General features: G+C 38.8%; 1 protein-coding gene across 1 annotated transcript; it reads left to right on the top strand.

The window, feature by feature from the left end:
• Window positions 1-1863: 1863 nt before the first annotated feature.
• pdk4 (pyruvate dehydrogenase kinase, isozyme 4) lies at window positions 1864-18503 on the top strand. The gene is made up of 11 exons (XM_058377755.1): window positions 1864-2508; window positions 4156-4297; window positions 11308-11379; window positions 12107-12291; window positions 12555-12644; window positions 13115-13192; window positions 13792-13868; window positions 14131-14229; window positions 14351-14461; window positions 14739-14852; window positions 15389-18503. The coding sequence occupies exons 1-11, from the start codon at window positions 2391-2393 to the stop codon at window positions 15560-15562; spliced, it is 1260 nt and encodes a 419-aa protein (XP_058233738.1). The 5' UTR covers window positions 1864-2390; the 3' UTR covers window positions 15563-18503.
• The last annotated feature ends 391 nt before the right edge of the window (window positions 18504-18894 follow it).

The raw sequence follows: 18894 nt of genomic DNA, 5'->3' as shown, positions 1-18894 counted from the left end.
TAAGAAAGCACATGAGGAAGACAAGTCAGTTTTGACAAAAGCTTTGACAAACTCTGTCTTCATGGACCTTGGTTTGTACACAGGGGCATTGTCACGCTGAACAGGTTTGGGTCTCTTAGTTCTAGTGAAGGACAATTTTAATGCTACAGCATAGAAAGACTTTTTAGACAATTGTGTGCTTGAAACTTTGCAGAAGGCCCACATGTGATGGTCAGGTTTCCACAAGCTTGTGGCCATATAGTGTATGTTCCAATGCATGCCATGTTATGTTATGTTATGTTATGTTGACTGGCATGACAACACTGAACAAAGAACATAACTATACATAAGGACACATGCTGCCTTCAAAGGTGTCTGAAAGTCATTAGGCAACTCCTTAATGAACCGATGCTTTTTATTGACTCAAAAGACTATTAAGATATGTATATAAATAATATACAAGATTAATAACAATAAACAAACAAAAATACTTAACAAATTGAATTTTTAAACATAAACAATAGCGATGCTGCTTTGTTAATTGTGTTGTACACTCCTGAAGTGAGCTCACTATACACTTTGTAGTGTGAGTTCATTCCAGGAGTGTACTTGAGAAACTATTCAGTTGCAACCAGTGCTGTTCTTGGGCCAAAAAAAAGGACAGAACAATTTTAATGATATATCTACCACATTCAGGAAAGCAAAACAAACAACTAACTTGTTTCTTTATATGTAACTAGAAATAGTTATATGTGCTCTTTCACAGCCTAAAAATTGTAATCATTGACAAATCGCTCTGAATAAAGAGGCATTAAACACTAAACATGCTGTAATTGGAAACCAATTGACTGTGCAGTGGAACAGTATGTTGCTCTGTGACAAGGTGTATCACACTACCATGCTGTTGATTATTTTCCAATTCCTTGGTGTATTTCATTGCACATGTTAATTATATATCATTTAAAGTGTACCTATAAAGTAATATATACACACACATCACACATAACATTATGACCTAATATTGGGTTGGTCCTCCTTTTGCAGCCAAAACAGCCCTGACCCGTCATGCACTGTGTGTTCTGACACCTTTATATCAGAACCAGCATTAACTTCTTCAGCAATTTGAGCCACAGTAGCTCGTCTGTTGGATCGGCTCACACGGGTCAGCCTTCGCTCCCCACATGCATCAGTGAGCCTTGACCGCCCATGAGCCTGTCACTGGTTCACCACTGTTCCTTCCTTAAAACACTTTTGATAGATACTGACCACTGCAGACCGGGAACACCCCACAAGAGCTGCAGTTTTGGAGATGCTCTGATCCAGTCGTCTAGCCATCACAATTTGGCCCTTGTCAAACTCACTCAAATCCTTACACTTGCCCATTTTTCCTGCTTCTAACACATCGACTTGGAGGACAAAATACTAACAGGTGCCATGAGGAGGAGATAATCAGTGTTATTCACTTCACCTCTCAGTGCTCAGTTATATATATATATATATATATATATATTTTTTTTTTTCAAAAAGTACCAGGTCACACCTGAATTGCCTAAAATTGCAGTTGTTTTCACCACAAATCGACCTGTAACTCATCTGTTTTGGTTTACAACACAAGAAGCAGATTTGTAATGCTTCAGAAATGGCCACTAGAGGGAAGAACATCCTTCGGAAAGCAGCACAAAAAACACCTCTCTCTCATCTTTGAAAAAGTAAACATGGATACACAATATATCTGTTTACACATAACTATGTCACCAAAGCATGTGATACTGGAAACAGGAAGTGTCGGAATTGTAAAACGATAGGCCATGTTTATGATGTTATTTGTGGGGGTTTTGTGTTGACGGACCTGTATGTGCCCACCATGCGACCTTTGCTCTAATTCGGAAGTGCGCATGCGTCGCGTAGCGGTCGCGCTGGTTTCATAGATAGCGACGACAAATAACATCTCAGAGCAGAGAAACCTCTATCACTATTCATACCACGGGCGGTTGGGGGTAAACATGCATTTAATTCAAGTTTTCCTTATAGAAATGTGAAGCAGGGGGACTTCACAGAAGACCCCTCCTTCCAACAGCTGGTCGGTGGACGACAGCAATGTCAAACTGAACAAAAACATTTGGAGAAAGAGGAGAAAGGAGAAGGAGCACCTCAGCTGTGTGGAGTTGTTGCTGCATGTGGTGTAAACAGCTCTGATGCTGGAGAGCAGTCTCGACACTCTTCCTTCATTTCTATGGCTAAGAAGCTGCTCATGACTTTGTACAGGACCACTGCTTTGCTCTTATTCACTTTATAGAGCCTATTTGGCGATGCTGATCGCAGGTTAGCCCTTTTTCTCTCTCCAAACGAGCGCGCGCTTCTCGTAAACAGCTGCATTTCAAGTTCACGTGGATTTTGACTTCGGGTTCAAAATGAAATTCGCTCACATTTTGCTGAAGAACTCCTCGAGGTTCAACATACCGAAGCAAGTGGACAGGTTTTCTAAGTTCTCGCCGTCGCCACTTTCTATGAAGCAGTTCATAGACTTCGGTAAGTTGTATAATAAACAGCTCTGGCTGTGCAGAATGTGAAACTGGAAAAGGTGAAGTGTGATACGTGCTGCTTTGAAGTGCAACAACAGTCACGTGCCTATAGAGGAGACACAATCGCTATTATGCACGTTTAAAAAGTTTGTTTGTTAGTTTATTTTTATTCATCTAGTTATTTATTTATTTATTTATATGCATATCTTAATAGTCTTTTCTGTTGTTCTCATGGACTTAAGGTGACTTAGACACCTTTGAAGGCAGCATGTGTCCTTAAAGTTAAAATAACATAACATAACAACATGACATGACATAACATGACGTGCATGATGTATCATATGTTGGAACATACACTATATGGCCAAAAGCTTGTGAAAACCTGACCATCACATCCACATGTGGGCCTCCTGCAAAGTTTCAAGCACACAGTTGTCTAAAGTCTTTGTATGCTATACCATTAAAATTGTCCCTCGCTAGAACTAAAAGACCCAATCTTGTTCCAGCGTGACAATGCCCCTGTGCACAAACCAAGGTCCATGAAGACAGAGTTGGTCAAAGCTGGTGTCCTGGACAGAGCTCTGACCTCAACCCCACTGGAGTCCTTTGGAATGAACTGGAACACTGACTGCAAGCCCGGCCTCCTCACCTAACATCAGCACCTGATCTCATTAATGCTGTTGTGGCTGAATGACCACAAATCCACAAAACAGTCACACTCTAGTGGAAAGCCTTCCCAGAAGAATGTAATGAAATTAGATATTAATCCTGCACCTTAGGTCAGGATAATTTGTTGAGGTCCAAATCTGAGGGTGCCCACTGGTTCTGGTTTCAGACTTCTATTATCTTAATCATCACAGACGTGCATGAAGAACATAATGCAGCTCATCATATTTTTGTTTGTTTGTTGTGTCTCTATTGTGTCCCACAGCATTCACACACCACTCATGGTATGGAAATTCATGTGCTGTGGAAACTGATGACATAATTTATCATCATCGGCCAAAAGGCATGCACAGGATACTTTACTCCCTGACAAGTGCAGCCTCTAGTCCAAGTTGCGTTTACATTTATGGGAATTATAGCACAATTCCAGGGAACCAAACCATGTCTCGGGTTCAGTACCTCAGTGCGCTTCTTGATCCATTGGCAGCTTTCATATTACCAATTTTCCATGCAAATCATGCTGTCATCTGTCACATCTCTAATATTTGGGCATTACTCAAACTTAATATATACTATTGGACGTCTTTAATATTTGTGTCTCAGTACTGAGAGCACCACAGTGACAGCCCTGTTAAATTTGAATGTTATCCTTTCTATAGTAACAAATAATTCACAGTGACTTGTGAGTGTATGATGGACATGCAGTATAATCTAATAACGAATCTTTAAAAAAAAATGCTGCTTAGGAAAAACATATGTGACGTTTGTGACAGTTTCTGTGAACAGAGCACATTTTTTGGAAGGAGTCTCCAGTGTTAGATCTTTGTAACACTAGCAGGTGAAGCTGTTCTGACTTAATGTTTACACCACAGGAATGTTTTCTGAAGAAAAGGCATTGTATTTTGCACTTTCTCCTATAACAAGCTACGATTTTGTGTACGGCAGTGTGTATCCTGATTTTTCTTCTTTTTTTTTCCTGTTCTCTCAGGTTCAGCCAATGCCTGTGAGAAGACCTCCTTCATATTCCTCCGTCAGGAGCTTCCAGTCAGAATGGCCAACATCATGAAGGAAATCGACATGCTCCCTGACAAGCTCATTGGGACACCATCCGTGCAGCTGCTACACACTTGGTAAGTTTACTTGCTTCTATGGCTCTCAGGTGTCCCCTGCTGCCTCTTTTCTGCTGAGCTGGACGCCTGCAATATTGTGGACATGACTAGGTCCAGACTGCAGAAGGCTGTCCATTAATCATCCAATTTTACTTTAATCTTAAGATGTGCATTACATATGCCCATGTGGCCTACATGAAATGGAGTTCTGTCAGAGATTTATGTGATCCGGGTTCATCAGAGAGATAAAACACTGTTTCATCGCTTATATGTGGTGGTGTGAGAAAACCTGTGTGTGTCACTGTGGTTATATTTTGGAAAAGGAAGCAGTTTCTTTTTTTTTGTTAGCGATGTAATTTGACGTCTCTGTTTTAAGAAACAAATATATTTTGCTTAAATGCAGAAATGTTTCTATTGAGGTTACTTTATAATATATACTTTATATTTGCTGCACAATTCAGATAAGAGCACATACACACTCTGAACAGATGACTAAAAATGTTTAGATAACATAATAATAAAGAAGATGAGAAGAAGAAATTTAGGCAACAGACCAAAAGTGACTGAATTAATCAGCGAATATTTCAGCACTGATGTTAGTGTGAACAATATCAGTCATAATAGATGATCCTATTATAAAATTACCAGGCTTTAAAATGCAAGAACTTTACTTGTTATAAAGCTACATGCAAAGGTAAAGCGGTTTGTAATTTTAAGAACTGTGCATATTAGAGAATATTAGCGTGTGACTCTGTGAAGAATATTCTCAGGCTGTCACACAAATAATAGCAGAAATTTTTGGGGAAATGAACATTTTCTTACATTTCTTATATCCAAAATCCCATTCCTCCCTGGCCACATTTGTACTTGTCACTTAACCCACATAAACAAAGTTAGCTGACTGTTAATGAACTAAAACCTTGTTCAGCAGTAGATTTAAAGGTGGAACCAAACAAAACTATATAGTCACATCAGAGACCAGGCAGAGCAATGTCTTTTTAGGTTCCTTTTTGTTTAGGTTAAACAGAGATTTGGACTGGAACATGGTAGACTATCAGGAAAGTTAATCTCATGAAATGTCTTGATATTAATATGACATCTAAGGACCTGTGATTTTAATGTATCTATGAATATTTTTCTGTACACCAGGCTGCCTCAGCACTTCAGTACAAGTTCATGCATGTCCTATTAGTCAGTAGTCAGAAATATGCACCATGGTGGCCTAGAGTAAATATTAATTGCATAATCATTGTCATGTTGAAAAAACAACAACAACTTCATCTAACAGAAAATCTGGCTGGTAAATAACTCAAAAAATATCTCTCATTGTTTAAGCTCCTGTAGCAAAAGAGTAGAGTTGCTGAGGTTGGAGATTTTTTTATTTTTTTTGGAGACATTTTTATAATAAGGCAAAAATATGCTCGAAGCATTTCAGTTAATGCTGACTGCTTAAAATAATGTGGTGTTGTGTGTGCACGATCACAAAGTCAGGATATTCAGGGTCAAAAAGCATGGAACATCAATATTCAGCTTTCATGCATCTTTAAACTTGGTAGTTCAGAGGTTAAGACGTTGGACATCTGATCAGAAGGTTGAACAGGCAAGCTGCCACTGCTGGAACAACGCCGCTTAACCCTTAAATGCACAGCTGTATAAATGAGAGAAATTTAAGTCGCTCTGGAATAAGAGTGTTTGACAAATGCCATGTAAATGTATATGTAATCTATGCTAACAAAAAGAGCCTGCACACAAACAGGAATAATTTGTTGCCAATCTAAACCTGTTTGTGTGCAGGCTCTTTTTGTTAGCATAGTTCTAAATAAAGTTGTAAGCCCCAGGGCTGTTTTCACCTCATGTGGCCTTTTTATCGATTACTGAGCTGTTTAAACTATGAACTTGGGTTCAGTGTAGGGTGAACATCACACTGAAGGGTCTGATGTAGATAACGATTCATCTACCGTGCTTTTTTTGTCTGGTTTATTCTAGTGAAATCAGATATTGTTTGGGCACCTATGTACTTCATCAGGCTTTTTACTGAAACTGAAAATTATGCATTGGGATTTTATTAACAAGGAGTCACAACATACAGCTTAGATTTGAAGCTTAGATTCATTTAGATTTACAAGTTTAGGAAGTAATCCTAGGAGCATTCAACCAAAGGATAATATTAATCATTTTGTACACGTCAATAGTGTCTTTGGCAAAATGTATGGATTGTTTTATGAATTCTCATTAGTATTCATGAAATAATATGGCATAAAGGGATTACTGTGATTTTATCTCAGGTAAGAGTGTAGTTAGGCATGATGCAAACCGGAAGGTTATTATTGCAGGTTTTTCTCCCAAGTTTGGTCGCAATTCTCCCACCTTATGATCCAGCTCTTCTGTCATACAACATCTACCCACTGGAGAGGAATAAGGCTACCAAGTGCTTCTTCCAACACAAATGAACCCAAATACGGCTTATGATGCGTCTGTGAATGGCTAGTGTCTGAAAGACTGACAGGACAGCAAATGTCCACCCAAAATACACGACTATTTTCCGTTTTTCTCTCTCAGACTTGGAAGGCTGTCAGGATTTGAACTCGTGCTCTCTGGACAACAGAGCAAATGCTTTTCTGTTGCGCCACTTCTGAGCATTCTTGCAGGTTTTTAGATAGCCTTGCCTCCTCTCTGTGTATGACAGAGCGTTTAGAGGAAGGGTCACAGAGTTCCCGTCTTTCCTCTACTTCAGTCCTGTTCAGAAATTGTCTGTATTGTTATAGTTGTTTTTCATCGCCACTCATGCTCTTAGGACATGGGGTTAGGAAAATTTCTGACAATAAGGGCCAGTAACTTTCAAGGATTTCATTATAAGGGTGTTTAGTGAATCTTCTGTGTTTATGACACAAGGTGTTTTCAGGTTTCACATGTCTGAAATAGTTCTTTCTTTAACAGCTTTATTCATGTTTGAGGTAGCCTTTATTTTAAGGACTATTTGTGGCATATAGTTAAGTAGCAGATTCTGTTCTAAAATTCGGAAATGTTTCATTTGGTTTTTGGTATATCAGCACTTCAGATTTGATCTTAAGTGGCATTAAACACATTATAATATTAAAATGAATTTGATAGCCACAGACACCCTGGTTAAGTTAATATCTAATGATGACTTGATTACCATCAGATTTCCTCAGGCATTTGCCAGGCATTGAATGATACACTATATTGCCAAAAGTATTCGCTCACCCATCCAAATAATCAGAATCAGGTGTTCCAATCACTTGCCACAGGTGTATAAAATCAAGCACCTAGGCATGCAGACTGTTTTTACAAACATTTGTGAAAGAATGGGTCGCTCTCAGGAGCTCAGTGAATTCCAGCGTGGAACTGTGATAGGATGCCACCTGTGCAACAAATCCAGTCATGAAATTTCCTCGCTCCTAAATATTCCACAGTCAACTGTCAGCTGTATTATAAGAACGTGGAAGTGTTTGGGAACGACAGCAACTCAGCCACGAAGTGGTAGGCCACGTAAACTGACGGAGTGGGGTCAGCGGATGCTGAGGCGCATAGTGCGAAGAGGTCGCCAACTTTCTGCAGTGTCAATCGCTACAGACCTCCAAACTTCATGTGGCCTTCAGATTAGCTCAAGAACAGTGCGCAGAGAGCTTCATGGAATGGGTTTCCATGGCCGAGCAGCTGCATCCAAGCCATACATCACCAAGTGCAATGCAAAGCGTCGGATGCAGTGGTGTAAAGCACGCCGCCACTGGACTCTAGAGCAGTGGAGACGCGTTCTCTGGAGTGACGAATCGCGCTTCTCCATCTGGCAATCTGATGGACGAGTCTGGGTTTGGCGGTTGCCAGGAGAACGGTACTTGTCTGACTGCATTGTGCCAAGTGTAAAGTTTGGTGGAGGGGGGATTATGGTGTGGGGTTGTTTTTCAGGAGCTGGGCTTGGCCCCTTAGTTCCAGTGAAAGGAACTCTGAATGCTTCAGCATACCAAGACATTTTGGACAATTCCATGCTCCCAACTTTGTGGGAACAGTTTGGAGCTGGCCCCTTCCTCTTCCAACATGACTGTGCACCAGTGCACAAAGCAAGGTCCATAAAGACATGGATGACAGAGTCTGGTGTGGATGAACTTGACTGGCCTGCACAGAGTCCTGCCCTCAACCCAATAGAACACCTTTGGGATGAATTAGAGCGGAGACTGAGAGCCAGGCCTTCTCGTCCAACATCAGTGTGTGACCTCACAAATGCGCTTCTAGAAGAATGGTCAAAAATTCCCATAAACACACTCCTAAACCTTGTGGACAGCCTTCCCAGAAGAGTTGAAGCTGTTATAGCTGCAAAGGGTGGACCGACGTCATATTGAACCCTATGGATTAGGAATGGGATGTCACTTAAGTTCATATGTGAGTCAAGGCAGGTGAGCGAATACTTTTGGCAGTATAGTGTATGTTCATCCCTAGTGCTCTATACAGTCACAAATATTGGCCACTTACATATATTGGCCACTTCTAATCAAGTTCTGGAAATTTTGCCTAATTTTTTTATTAGATACCTTTTTCATTTCAATTTGAAGCTTATTCAGTCGTTTATCTGTAGTAATTCATCTTCAGTTATTCTTCTGGTCATGGTTGCCCTGGTGTTGAGAATAATAAGGTGGAAATACACAGTCGTCCATCCTAGGGCACAATACACACATATTCACACACTTTCACACTTATTCACACCTGGGGGAAATTCAGCATAGACATTCCACCTACCAGTATGATTATAGGAGCTGGGAAGAAACCAGTGGAAACCTGCATGGACATGGGATGAACATGAACATGTGGAAATCTGCACACACAGTAACTCAGTCTTAAATCTCTTACTATTTGTTTTAAATGTGGACCTTTTCCCCACAATTCCCCTCTCTGAGATGTTGCTCTTTCCCACTGACTGATAAGATTGCTTCAGAAGAGTAATGAACATAAATGAAATATTCTATATACAAAATGTATACAAAAGTACAAATAAATTGTGCTAGGGAACTAAAACCATATTGCACATAATATGATGTTGCACATGGTATTATGTGAACGTACATTATCGTGAAATTGGGATAGTGCATATAGTAGCACAGTGATAGTGATACTGTCAGTGTCCATCGATGTCCACTTGTAGTCTTCCTACCATAAATGTAAATTTGCTCCCGTGAGCTTCACTTCATTCAGGAATAAATGTGAAGAACATGAAGAAATGCAGCACAGGGATTCGTTTGTTTTTTTTTTATTTCCAAAACCTCTATGTAACCCAGAACCCAAGCATACATCAAGAAAGAAGGTTCTCCAAAATCAGACACAAATGATCTGGTTTGTAGAATATGCATGTTATTTCTGCGGTGGAAATTAAAGAGGCTATGCTGAGTTACAGTACATGCTTGTGGTTTAGATGGCTCAAGCAAAGAGTTAAGTAAAAGACTTCTCACCGGCTCTGAAAGAGCGATCCTCAGTAAAGAATAGACTTGGTGGTTTACTAAAGAAAGACTGCCGTTTGTCATGACTGTTGTTTTTGTCCGTTTCATTGAATCAGTGCTCCCAGAATTCAATTCTGTTCATGCATGGGCTGAAATAAAAACCAGGCTGCTTGTTATGCAGACTTCTGTTTCTGTTGACGTTGCTGTTCTTCAACCCCCTGCCTTCCCTTTTTAACCAATGCAGTTTGTTTACTCAATTCAAAAACGATGATTTTTCTATTTCCTGATCAGTTTTGTAATGCAAATCTCACTGACACTACACACCAACACAAACACAGTGGACTCACAATTACATGCAGTCACCGCTCATATGTTAATATGTATGTATATGCCAGAGTTATGAGCAGTTTATGGTTTGTTGTGGATGTAGGATAACAAGAGCGAGGCATTTTTACAGCAAGGAAATAATTGTTATGATGTTTTCACAGACGCAGGGACAGTAAAGTTAGCTGTGCCAGGACTAGTGTTGAGTACCTCATATCTCACACAGGCAGAAACTATGAGTGGAATTCTGACTCTGACTATAATAAGCCATAGTGTAAGCGACCTTCTCATCAGCCAGATAGAATTCACCAGCAAAGCTAGCAAGAGAGAATGTTCTTAATTCTTTTCACATATCGCCAAATTACCTTTTAGATATTAATTCACTAATTAAACACAACTTAAAGATGCTTAAAAATGTAAAAGTCTGACTCAGTTACATACATTTTGTGTTTTGGTCAAATATCTAAATTCAATTTTCTTAACATTTCTTAAGGTTTCTTAGAAGTCTGCCCCCAAAAAAACGTAACATCTAATGTGGAACTTGGCCCCTAGAAACATTTAACCACTAAACCTGGATGATAATCTGGATGGATGGATGGATAAAATAAGATAGGAATATAACAAAAAATACTAAATACCCAAATTTAAGGGTACAAAATATAACAAATAATCTATAATAAAATAAATATAACAAAAATACTAAATACAGAGATTTAAAGGAATATGAGATAATTAATGTGCAAAAACCCAAGAATTTGAAGGTACAGACATAATGAAGTGATGTGCAAAAACCTGTCCTGTGCAAATCTCAGGGTATTGAAGAGTTCTGTGCAAACCGGAATATGTCTATGGAATATGTCTAATGATATTAATGAATAAAACTGGCTGTAATGAGTGATGAGAAAAGGAATCGTCTTTTACTAAATGTGAGCTGTTTTATTAGAAGTTAACTGGCCAGATTGTTGTTTGGCTTGGCAGGATGATATGGACTTGTTTCTAAATTCTATATTCATAAATGTTTGCCTTCTTTAAAAGCAAAAGAGATGGTCCTAAGGCATTTTAGTAGCACAGAAAGGTTTTGCATAATTTTAATGAGTCACTTGCATTGACACTTCACAGCTCCAGGGTTATTGTTTGTATGAAGTTTGTTCCTCTGAATGTCCCTCTCACATTCGTGTGGGTTTCCTCTTGCCTATAGGTGTATTGTTTGTTCTCAGGATCCATTGTACTCTCTCTAATCAAATATTCTTTTTATACCAGGTATACACAGAGTCTGATGGAGCTTGTGGACTTCCTGGAAAAAGATCCTGAGGATAAAAGTGTTTTGAGAAAGTGAGTTTGTGTGTTTTTGTAATGGTATTAATAGACTCTTGTGGGTGCTTTAACAACTACAGTATTAGTCCATTTGCTTGTTGAGTCCCAATGGGAGTAAAGTCAGTACATTTGGTTTGTTTGCTTTTTGTTGGTCTTTAATCACTGCATATAATTAAATGAAATCAGAGGCAACAAAAACATGTAGTGGGCATGTAGGGCTGAAAATGTATTCTTTTTTTAGTGGTGAAAAATGCAGTGATAGAAAAAAGGTTAGACACACTATGGCCAAGTGCATGGAGATATCACTAGGAGAACCCAGACTTTCCTCTAAATGAATGATTAGCTCTAAATAACTATACAATGTCTCGTGTCCAGCATTTATTTGATCTTTTTGTTCTTTAGTCCAAATTTCCATAGTTCTACAGCTCTGTGCTTTGGCTCAGTTAAGCCTGTTTACATCTAAAAAAAATCTACAACATATAGGTTTACATCCTGCAGCATGGCCGATTCAGAGTAGAATCACTTCCTCGCTGCAATTGAAACACAAGTTCACTTGGAACCAGATTGAAACCACCTCTTTCAAACAATCTCTGGTTATTTTGATCCACACTCGAGTGTGATTAGCGTGTTCTCACCTGTACAAACCAACCACACCACTGAGGAGCATGCAAGTGTAACACACTGTAACACACTGTGACACTGATTCTGCTCTACTAGTGCTTTAATAGATTTAATGCTCGCTCAGGTTCACGGAGACACTGATTAACGTGAGGAACAGACACAATAATGTGGTGCCCACGATGGCGCAGGGAGTGCTGGAGTACAAGGAGGCTTTTGGTGTGGATCCAGTGACCAATCAGAACGTCCAGTATTTCCTAGACCGTTTCTACACAAGTCGTATCTCGACAAGGATGCTTATGAACCAGCATAGTGAGTATTTCAGATGAGCTCCACACTGTGCACTTCATTTCCAGCATCGTCACTCTAACCCTTTAAAGACTTTATATTTGCAGCTAAACAGCATTGAGCTTTTAATGGCCATGTCTTGCATGTAGATTTTATTATGTGGATTTTTAGGAAACACACATAAACAACTTGTTTACAGCCCTTTGCTCTGTACTGGTTTACATAGAATCTGTAAATGTTAAAGGGCCTTGTCAACAACCTGCATTATTATCTGTGTTCACTTACAGCACTGATCTTCAGCGGGAGCACAAACCCAGCTCACCCTAAACATATAGGAAGCATCGACCCCAATTGTGATGTGGTGGAGGTGGTAAAAGGTACCGAGCGAGATTTTCTGCAGTAGAATCATTAAACATTAGTGTCACATGTACAAGAGAGCGGTTCATAGAGAGATGTCTGTTAACAAGTTAGTTATTTAGTTTTCTTAAGATCTTGCACATCCATCAGAAAAATGCTTTAAAAATCTTCAAAAAAAAAAATACATTTAATGCAAAAAAAAAAAATTTATATTGTTATTTTTATGTTATCAATATATATCGTCCAACCAATATCAATAACACTCTTAAAAATGATATGTGAAAAAATAAAAAATAAACAGTTTGCATTAGCTTAAATTGCTTGTGTGTTTCACACTGGTAATGTCTTTCAATCCACTATTTGTCTATTTTTTACTCATGATAATAAAGAAATTAAATGAATTAAATTTCATCTTTATCTTCATTTTGTTATTAGGATTTGCACTTTAAATATGAAATGTGATTTCTGTTTCATTCCTGTGTCACTGCAGATGCGTATGAGAGCTCCAGGATGCTTTGTGATCAGTATTACCTGATGTCTCCAGATGTGGAGATCAAACAAGTGAATTGTGAGTGAGACTTTTCTGTCTATACAAACGTTCCACTCCGTCTTTCTTTCCGTGTCCTGTGCATGATGAGTACTCGCATGTTGCATGCACTAAATAATAATATTACCTTGTTCAGAATTGCACAGACAGTACAGTATTTTGCAGCATTATGCCAGCTTTGTCAAATGGGATTGATCTTCCTGTTCACAATGTTTTCCGCATTGAGATCTATTTCATTTCTTCTAATACAAGCCATAATCTTTTACTGACTGCCATGCAGCCTGATAAGAAGAGCAATAATAACCTTTGCTCTGTGTGTATTGAGAAATAAGTCAATCTACCTTCAGTAGGGTTCAGCCCTCATGCTCAGGTTATGCAGAATAAACAGTATGAGTGTTTTAGTGAAGGCTGAGGCCCAAAGTGCAGAATGTCCAGCAGTCAGCATTACTGATAATAAGTTACAAATTAGACACTATACGTATGATATGATGAAGTGCACACACCTTTCACTTTGTGTACAGCTTAGAATAAAATGCAGTACAGATGCAAGTGTGCACAAAGCAGTCATAATGTGTGTAGGTTTATAACTATATTTTCTTCCTGCTTCTATTTCGTTACAGCAAAAGACTCCAATGAGCCTATTAATATCGTCTATGTCCCATCACATCTTTATCACATGCTCTTTGAGCTCTTCAAGGTACGGTAATTCTTTATTTTAATAATATTTCAGAATTTGCTCCCTGTGAGAAAAATCAGAGTCAAATGTTTTAGCATTTTTTGCATGTAATCAAATTAGTTTGAACCTTGAAGTATTAGTTGAACCAGTGTGCTCACTGTGCTTATTAGCATTTTATCTCACTGATCTTGCTGCTAAACCTACTACTACTCATGTTATCGGACTTGTGCCCACCGCTAATGTTTACTTTTACCATTAAATCCTTTCGAATCTACTTCAACAGAATGCAATGAGAGCAACTGTAGAAACCCACGAGCACAGCATGCATCTTCCACCAATTAAAGTTCGAGTTTCTCTAGGACATGAAGACCTAACCATAAAGGTAAGTATCCCCATCACTGTTCTGCTGACTGTGATTGAGCTCCCGGAAATTGAACATTGCTGTAAGTAAGTGTATAATTTAAAGACATGCTGTGAAACAAACCTGATTGTTATAATTCTAGATGTCAGACAGAGGAGGAGGTGTACCCTTGAGGAAGATTGAACGTCTTTTTAGTTATATGTATTCTACAGCACCGAGCCCTGTGACTCACAACGCTCGCAACGCACCGCTGGTGAGACGCAACTGCTTTATTTTGTTGCATATGAATGTTTGTACAGTCGAGTGCAAAAGTTTGCAGAACAAAAAGTGCACCAAATTGATCAATTTTCATTCTCCTGACTAGGTTTAACAGCAATAGTTAAAAGTATAAATCCACCAGATACACTGTTTTGCTAAACTTGTTCAAAGTGTAAACTGTGTTAATATACAATGGCTAGGTTGTAATTTAGCAAAGTAACAGTCAGCTCAGTCAGTCATTTACACCGGTCTTAATGTCTGGGTGTGTGCAGGCTGGCTTCGGGTACGGCCTTCCCATCTCACGCCTCTATGCCAGGTACTTCCAGGGAGACCTCCAGCTCTACTCCATGGAGGGATACGGCACGTCAGCCGTGATTTACCTGAAGGTACATTGTACTTACGTACGTTCTAACGTTTTACCATGAGACTTAAAGTGCTACTGCACTAATACAATCTTTGTACATTTACACAAATATCTCTGTTTTTTTGGGAGGGTTGTACATGTTGAGCCCTGACCTCGAGTAGACTTTTTGTTTCTGATCTTTCTGGGAATAGCAGTTGGGTTTCCAACATGTGTATACAAGGTTGTTGAAAGAAAGAGAACATGGATGAATAGAACAAATAAACAGTTTTTTTTAATAGGTGGAGAGTAAAGGTCAAAGATATTGCCTGGAAATTGCAGCTTTGTGTTTTTACACTGAAAAAATGCATTTTGCTTGTAAATTGCTGCAGTTAACAAGGAGGAAATGTAACGATCTGCTGATGAGAACGGGGTCACCAATATTCAGATAAAAATAGCTTGCAGCTGTGCGAGTTTTATGGAGGGTGCAGTACCTGCGTGATGGTTACGGTCATGATGATAAACTTGATTGTTTTGCTTTTTGCCCTTCTTTCTCCCTGCCCTACTCTACATGATTTCCAGGCATTATCTACTGAGTCTGTGGAGCGACTGCCGGTTTTCAACAAGTCGGCCTTAAGACATTACCAGACGACCATTGAGGCGGATGACTGGAGCATCCCGAGCAGTGAACCCAAGAAACTGGGAAAGTATGATTACAGCGAGCCAGACGTGAGAACTGAGAGCAGGGTGAAGTGATGGAATATAATGTGATAAAGCCTTAGGGAATCGCGAAATTGCCTTAGGGTATGGTTTTTATTTCTTTTCATTTCAGTTTCAGAATTGCTGGCGTCACGTTATAATGTGAAATGGGCATTTATATTAAACCTCACCTTATGCCTCACTTTATTCTTGTAGTTTCAGAATATAAGCTAATTTCCTTTATAAATTCAGTGTAATGAACAAAATGAAAGCTGCATAAGGATTTTATTTAAAATGTTTTTTCCTCCCTGTTAATGTGGGATATATATTCAAGCAGGACAATAGTCAGACGATCATGGCAGTTCAAACTCTGTTTAAGTTGGGTCCAAGTTTATACCGTCTCCCCGGTCCAACTCCCCGAACGAACCAACAGGAAGAGAAATGACATCATATTTCCTAAACATGAAGCAAGAAGATTTTCTAAAGCCCACTTACAACCACATCGATCTCTGAATTGTTGTAAATGGGGGGGAAAAAGTGTACTTTTTTATATAAGTGTATGTTAGCAGAGTCACCAGCAAAGGCTCTCAAGGACATAGACCAGACTAGATTTACATTTAGAATACATTTTGATGTTAGCTTTATTGTTTATCTTTGTTAGCTGAACAGAGAGATGCAGCTGATGGGAACTAATGTAAAATCTGGCAAAGAATAAGTGAGATCAACCAGAGCCCCAGATAATCAGGATGGTTGGCAAGTATGCAAGCAGAAAACAGTAAAATATAAATAAATAAATAATGCAAACATTTCAGACTATAAGGAAGGCTAGAGCTTGATTAAAATGGTACATGTGCTTTTAGATATTATTTAACACTCTGTTTTTGGCTGTGTTCACATTACAAGGTGGATAAATCATTTTTCGTCTTGCATTTGGCAGATCCTTTTGAGCAGGAGAAATATTCTACAATCTAAAGAGCAAACCGGAAATCCAACTGTTTTCCAAGTCACACTTGGTACTGATTGATCATCTGAACTGTATTTCATGTAGACTCCCACCTCACATTCTCACCAGCTCTCACTTAGCTCTAATCCTGGCAGACACCAATAACAAACATAGCACACATCACCTCCCTAACTCCTGCCATTGCAGTCGGTTCCAGATCTGTTTAGCAGCATGAATGGGATAATGTAAAGCAACGCCAACCTTTGTTCTGTGTAGACACTGTTGCTGTAACAACCAATATGAATATGTAAGCAAAAGCAACTACAGTCCAAAGAAACAAATCCGATCTAAACACGTTCGAATGCTTCGTCTTGGAAAAATAAAAGCAAAGTAGGAATCTAAGCTAGATTTGAAATGTAATAAACATATTAAGTGGATTATTTCTTAGCAATGAGAAATCACTCTTGTTCGTGTTTGCTCATAAAAATGTTGCGCCATCACACGTGTTGAGGAGGATGTTGCCCAAGTTCTTTAGTTGAATGACCTTTCCATTGCACTTATCTGAGGTCAGACTATTTCGACTTCCAAGGGCAATGGGTTGTAGAATATTTCACCCTTCTGTGCGACTAAAAAAAATCTTCTTTACTGCACATTTCACCGCTGTTATTTTCATGAACCAGTTTTGTTGCAAACCATCAAAGCAAATCATTTTTGGCACTGTTGCCAGGTTATTTATTTAATCGCTATATCACTGGCATATTCTCTGACAAATATGCATTTTTCCATCATATTCCTCGGTCATGCCCGTGACATCGAATAGTTGGAAGTGGACGTTGACGTCTGTTCACGCTAGTGACAGATATGCATCACTTCGAAACATGAATGTAAACTGCTGAGGCAGAGAGATCAGATCTGATCTGATCAAAGTGTTATTGAGCAATAAAGCTTGTAATGTGAACCTAGCCTTGCTGTGAATGTGATTTATGGAACTACCCTGAGTAGCATAGTGTGTTGTGTGAGAAGACTGATGAATATGTATGCCAAACAGAAGTCATCAGAATAACAGTATAGTTTGTTTTGACCAGCACGCTGATATAAGATTTGCTTTATTTTTCTATGGTCCTAATAGTGAAAAAATGAGCAACTGTAGAAACATGCAGTACAGAGGGCTGGGCTAATATGATCAATCTTTCTAACGCTGCTGTTTGCAGTGAAAACATGCAACAACATACAGTGTGTGTGTGTTTAAGTGTAGAGGCTGATACATGGCAATGTACGGTCACTGTGGCCAAATTCTGTTTATATCTTCACACTTCAATTCACCAGGTGTTGAAAAACTGATTCCTTTTTTAATCTGAGGATTACTTTCTCTGTCCTTTTTGCTAATTGTGTGAATTTTAACACTGTAACACTGAAGTACCAATATCGTATTATATTTAGTATTTAGGATTTGAATCATAAACAATTTTGTTGTTGTTTAATTGCATGATCTCAGGATAAAGAGAAGTATGCCATACTTTTTTATTATTATTTTTTTTTTTAGAATTCCAAGTGTGTATGTGTATCACAGGATTATACCATATACTGTAGAAAACTTTGGGACATCGGTCATACCAAGGCTACTGCAGAGACGATTTTGTTTTTGTTTTTTTTTATTTCCAAGCCAGTTCAAATGCTGTAATCACTTGCTCATGTTAATGGAAACCATTTTGTTGTTTCGCTTTGTATTCATGTGCCACTGCTCAACGGATTTGTTGTGCTACGTTTTTCTTTTGTACAGAGTAGATACTGTCAGCATCAGATGTTGATTGTTCCTTTTTTTGCACACTACAGTGTGTCATTACTTTTACCTCACCAGCTCTATTTATAGTCATGTGAACGTGGCATGGGACAGGAAACATGACTGTCACAGCCAATCATCTGTAGGATTTCTTCCTGTTTTGCAAACCACTCGACCACTTTTTTTTGCACATGCAGTGCTTTTTGACTTCGTTGAAGTTAAGTAGCATTCTTCCACTGAATATATTACATCATACAATAAAAGACGAGAATACTGCCGTGATCTCTTATTTGTGTTGGCCAAAGAATGTTAATGCATAAAGTTGTTTGTGTTCGCTGAAGGAGGTGGAAATCAGTTGCTGTAATAGTTGGTTTATCTTCCTGCAGCATCTGCTTTATACTGTGTTTGCATGAAGAAAAGCTAATGAAGGCTGAAGAAAAACGTCCTGATTCACTGTATGCTTCCTGTGAAGGCTAGTGGACGACAAATACAAATAAAATGCGCTGTGCATGGAAATAAATCGGCATTAGTCTCTAGCTGCACACGTGCATGTATTGCACATTTTATCATATACATACCACTCATTCACTTATACCATCAGGACACACACTACCATTTCAGTGTCACTGCTGTGCTGAGAAGAATCTGAAACCTAAACAGTATCTT

Source organism: Hemibagrus wyckioides, linkage group LG24, assembly GCF_019097595.1.
Source record: "Hemibagrus wyckioides isolate EC202008001 linkage group LG24, SWU_Hwy_1.0, whole genome shotgun sequence".
NCBI lineage: Eukaryota > Metazoa > Chordata > Actinopteri > Siluriformes > Bagridae > Hemibagrus > Hemibagrus wyckioides.
This window is presented reverse-complemented; position numbering and strand designations above follow the sequence as displayed.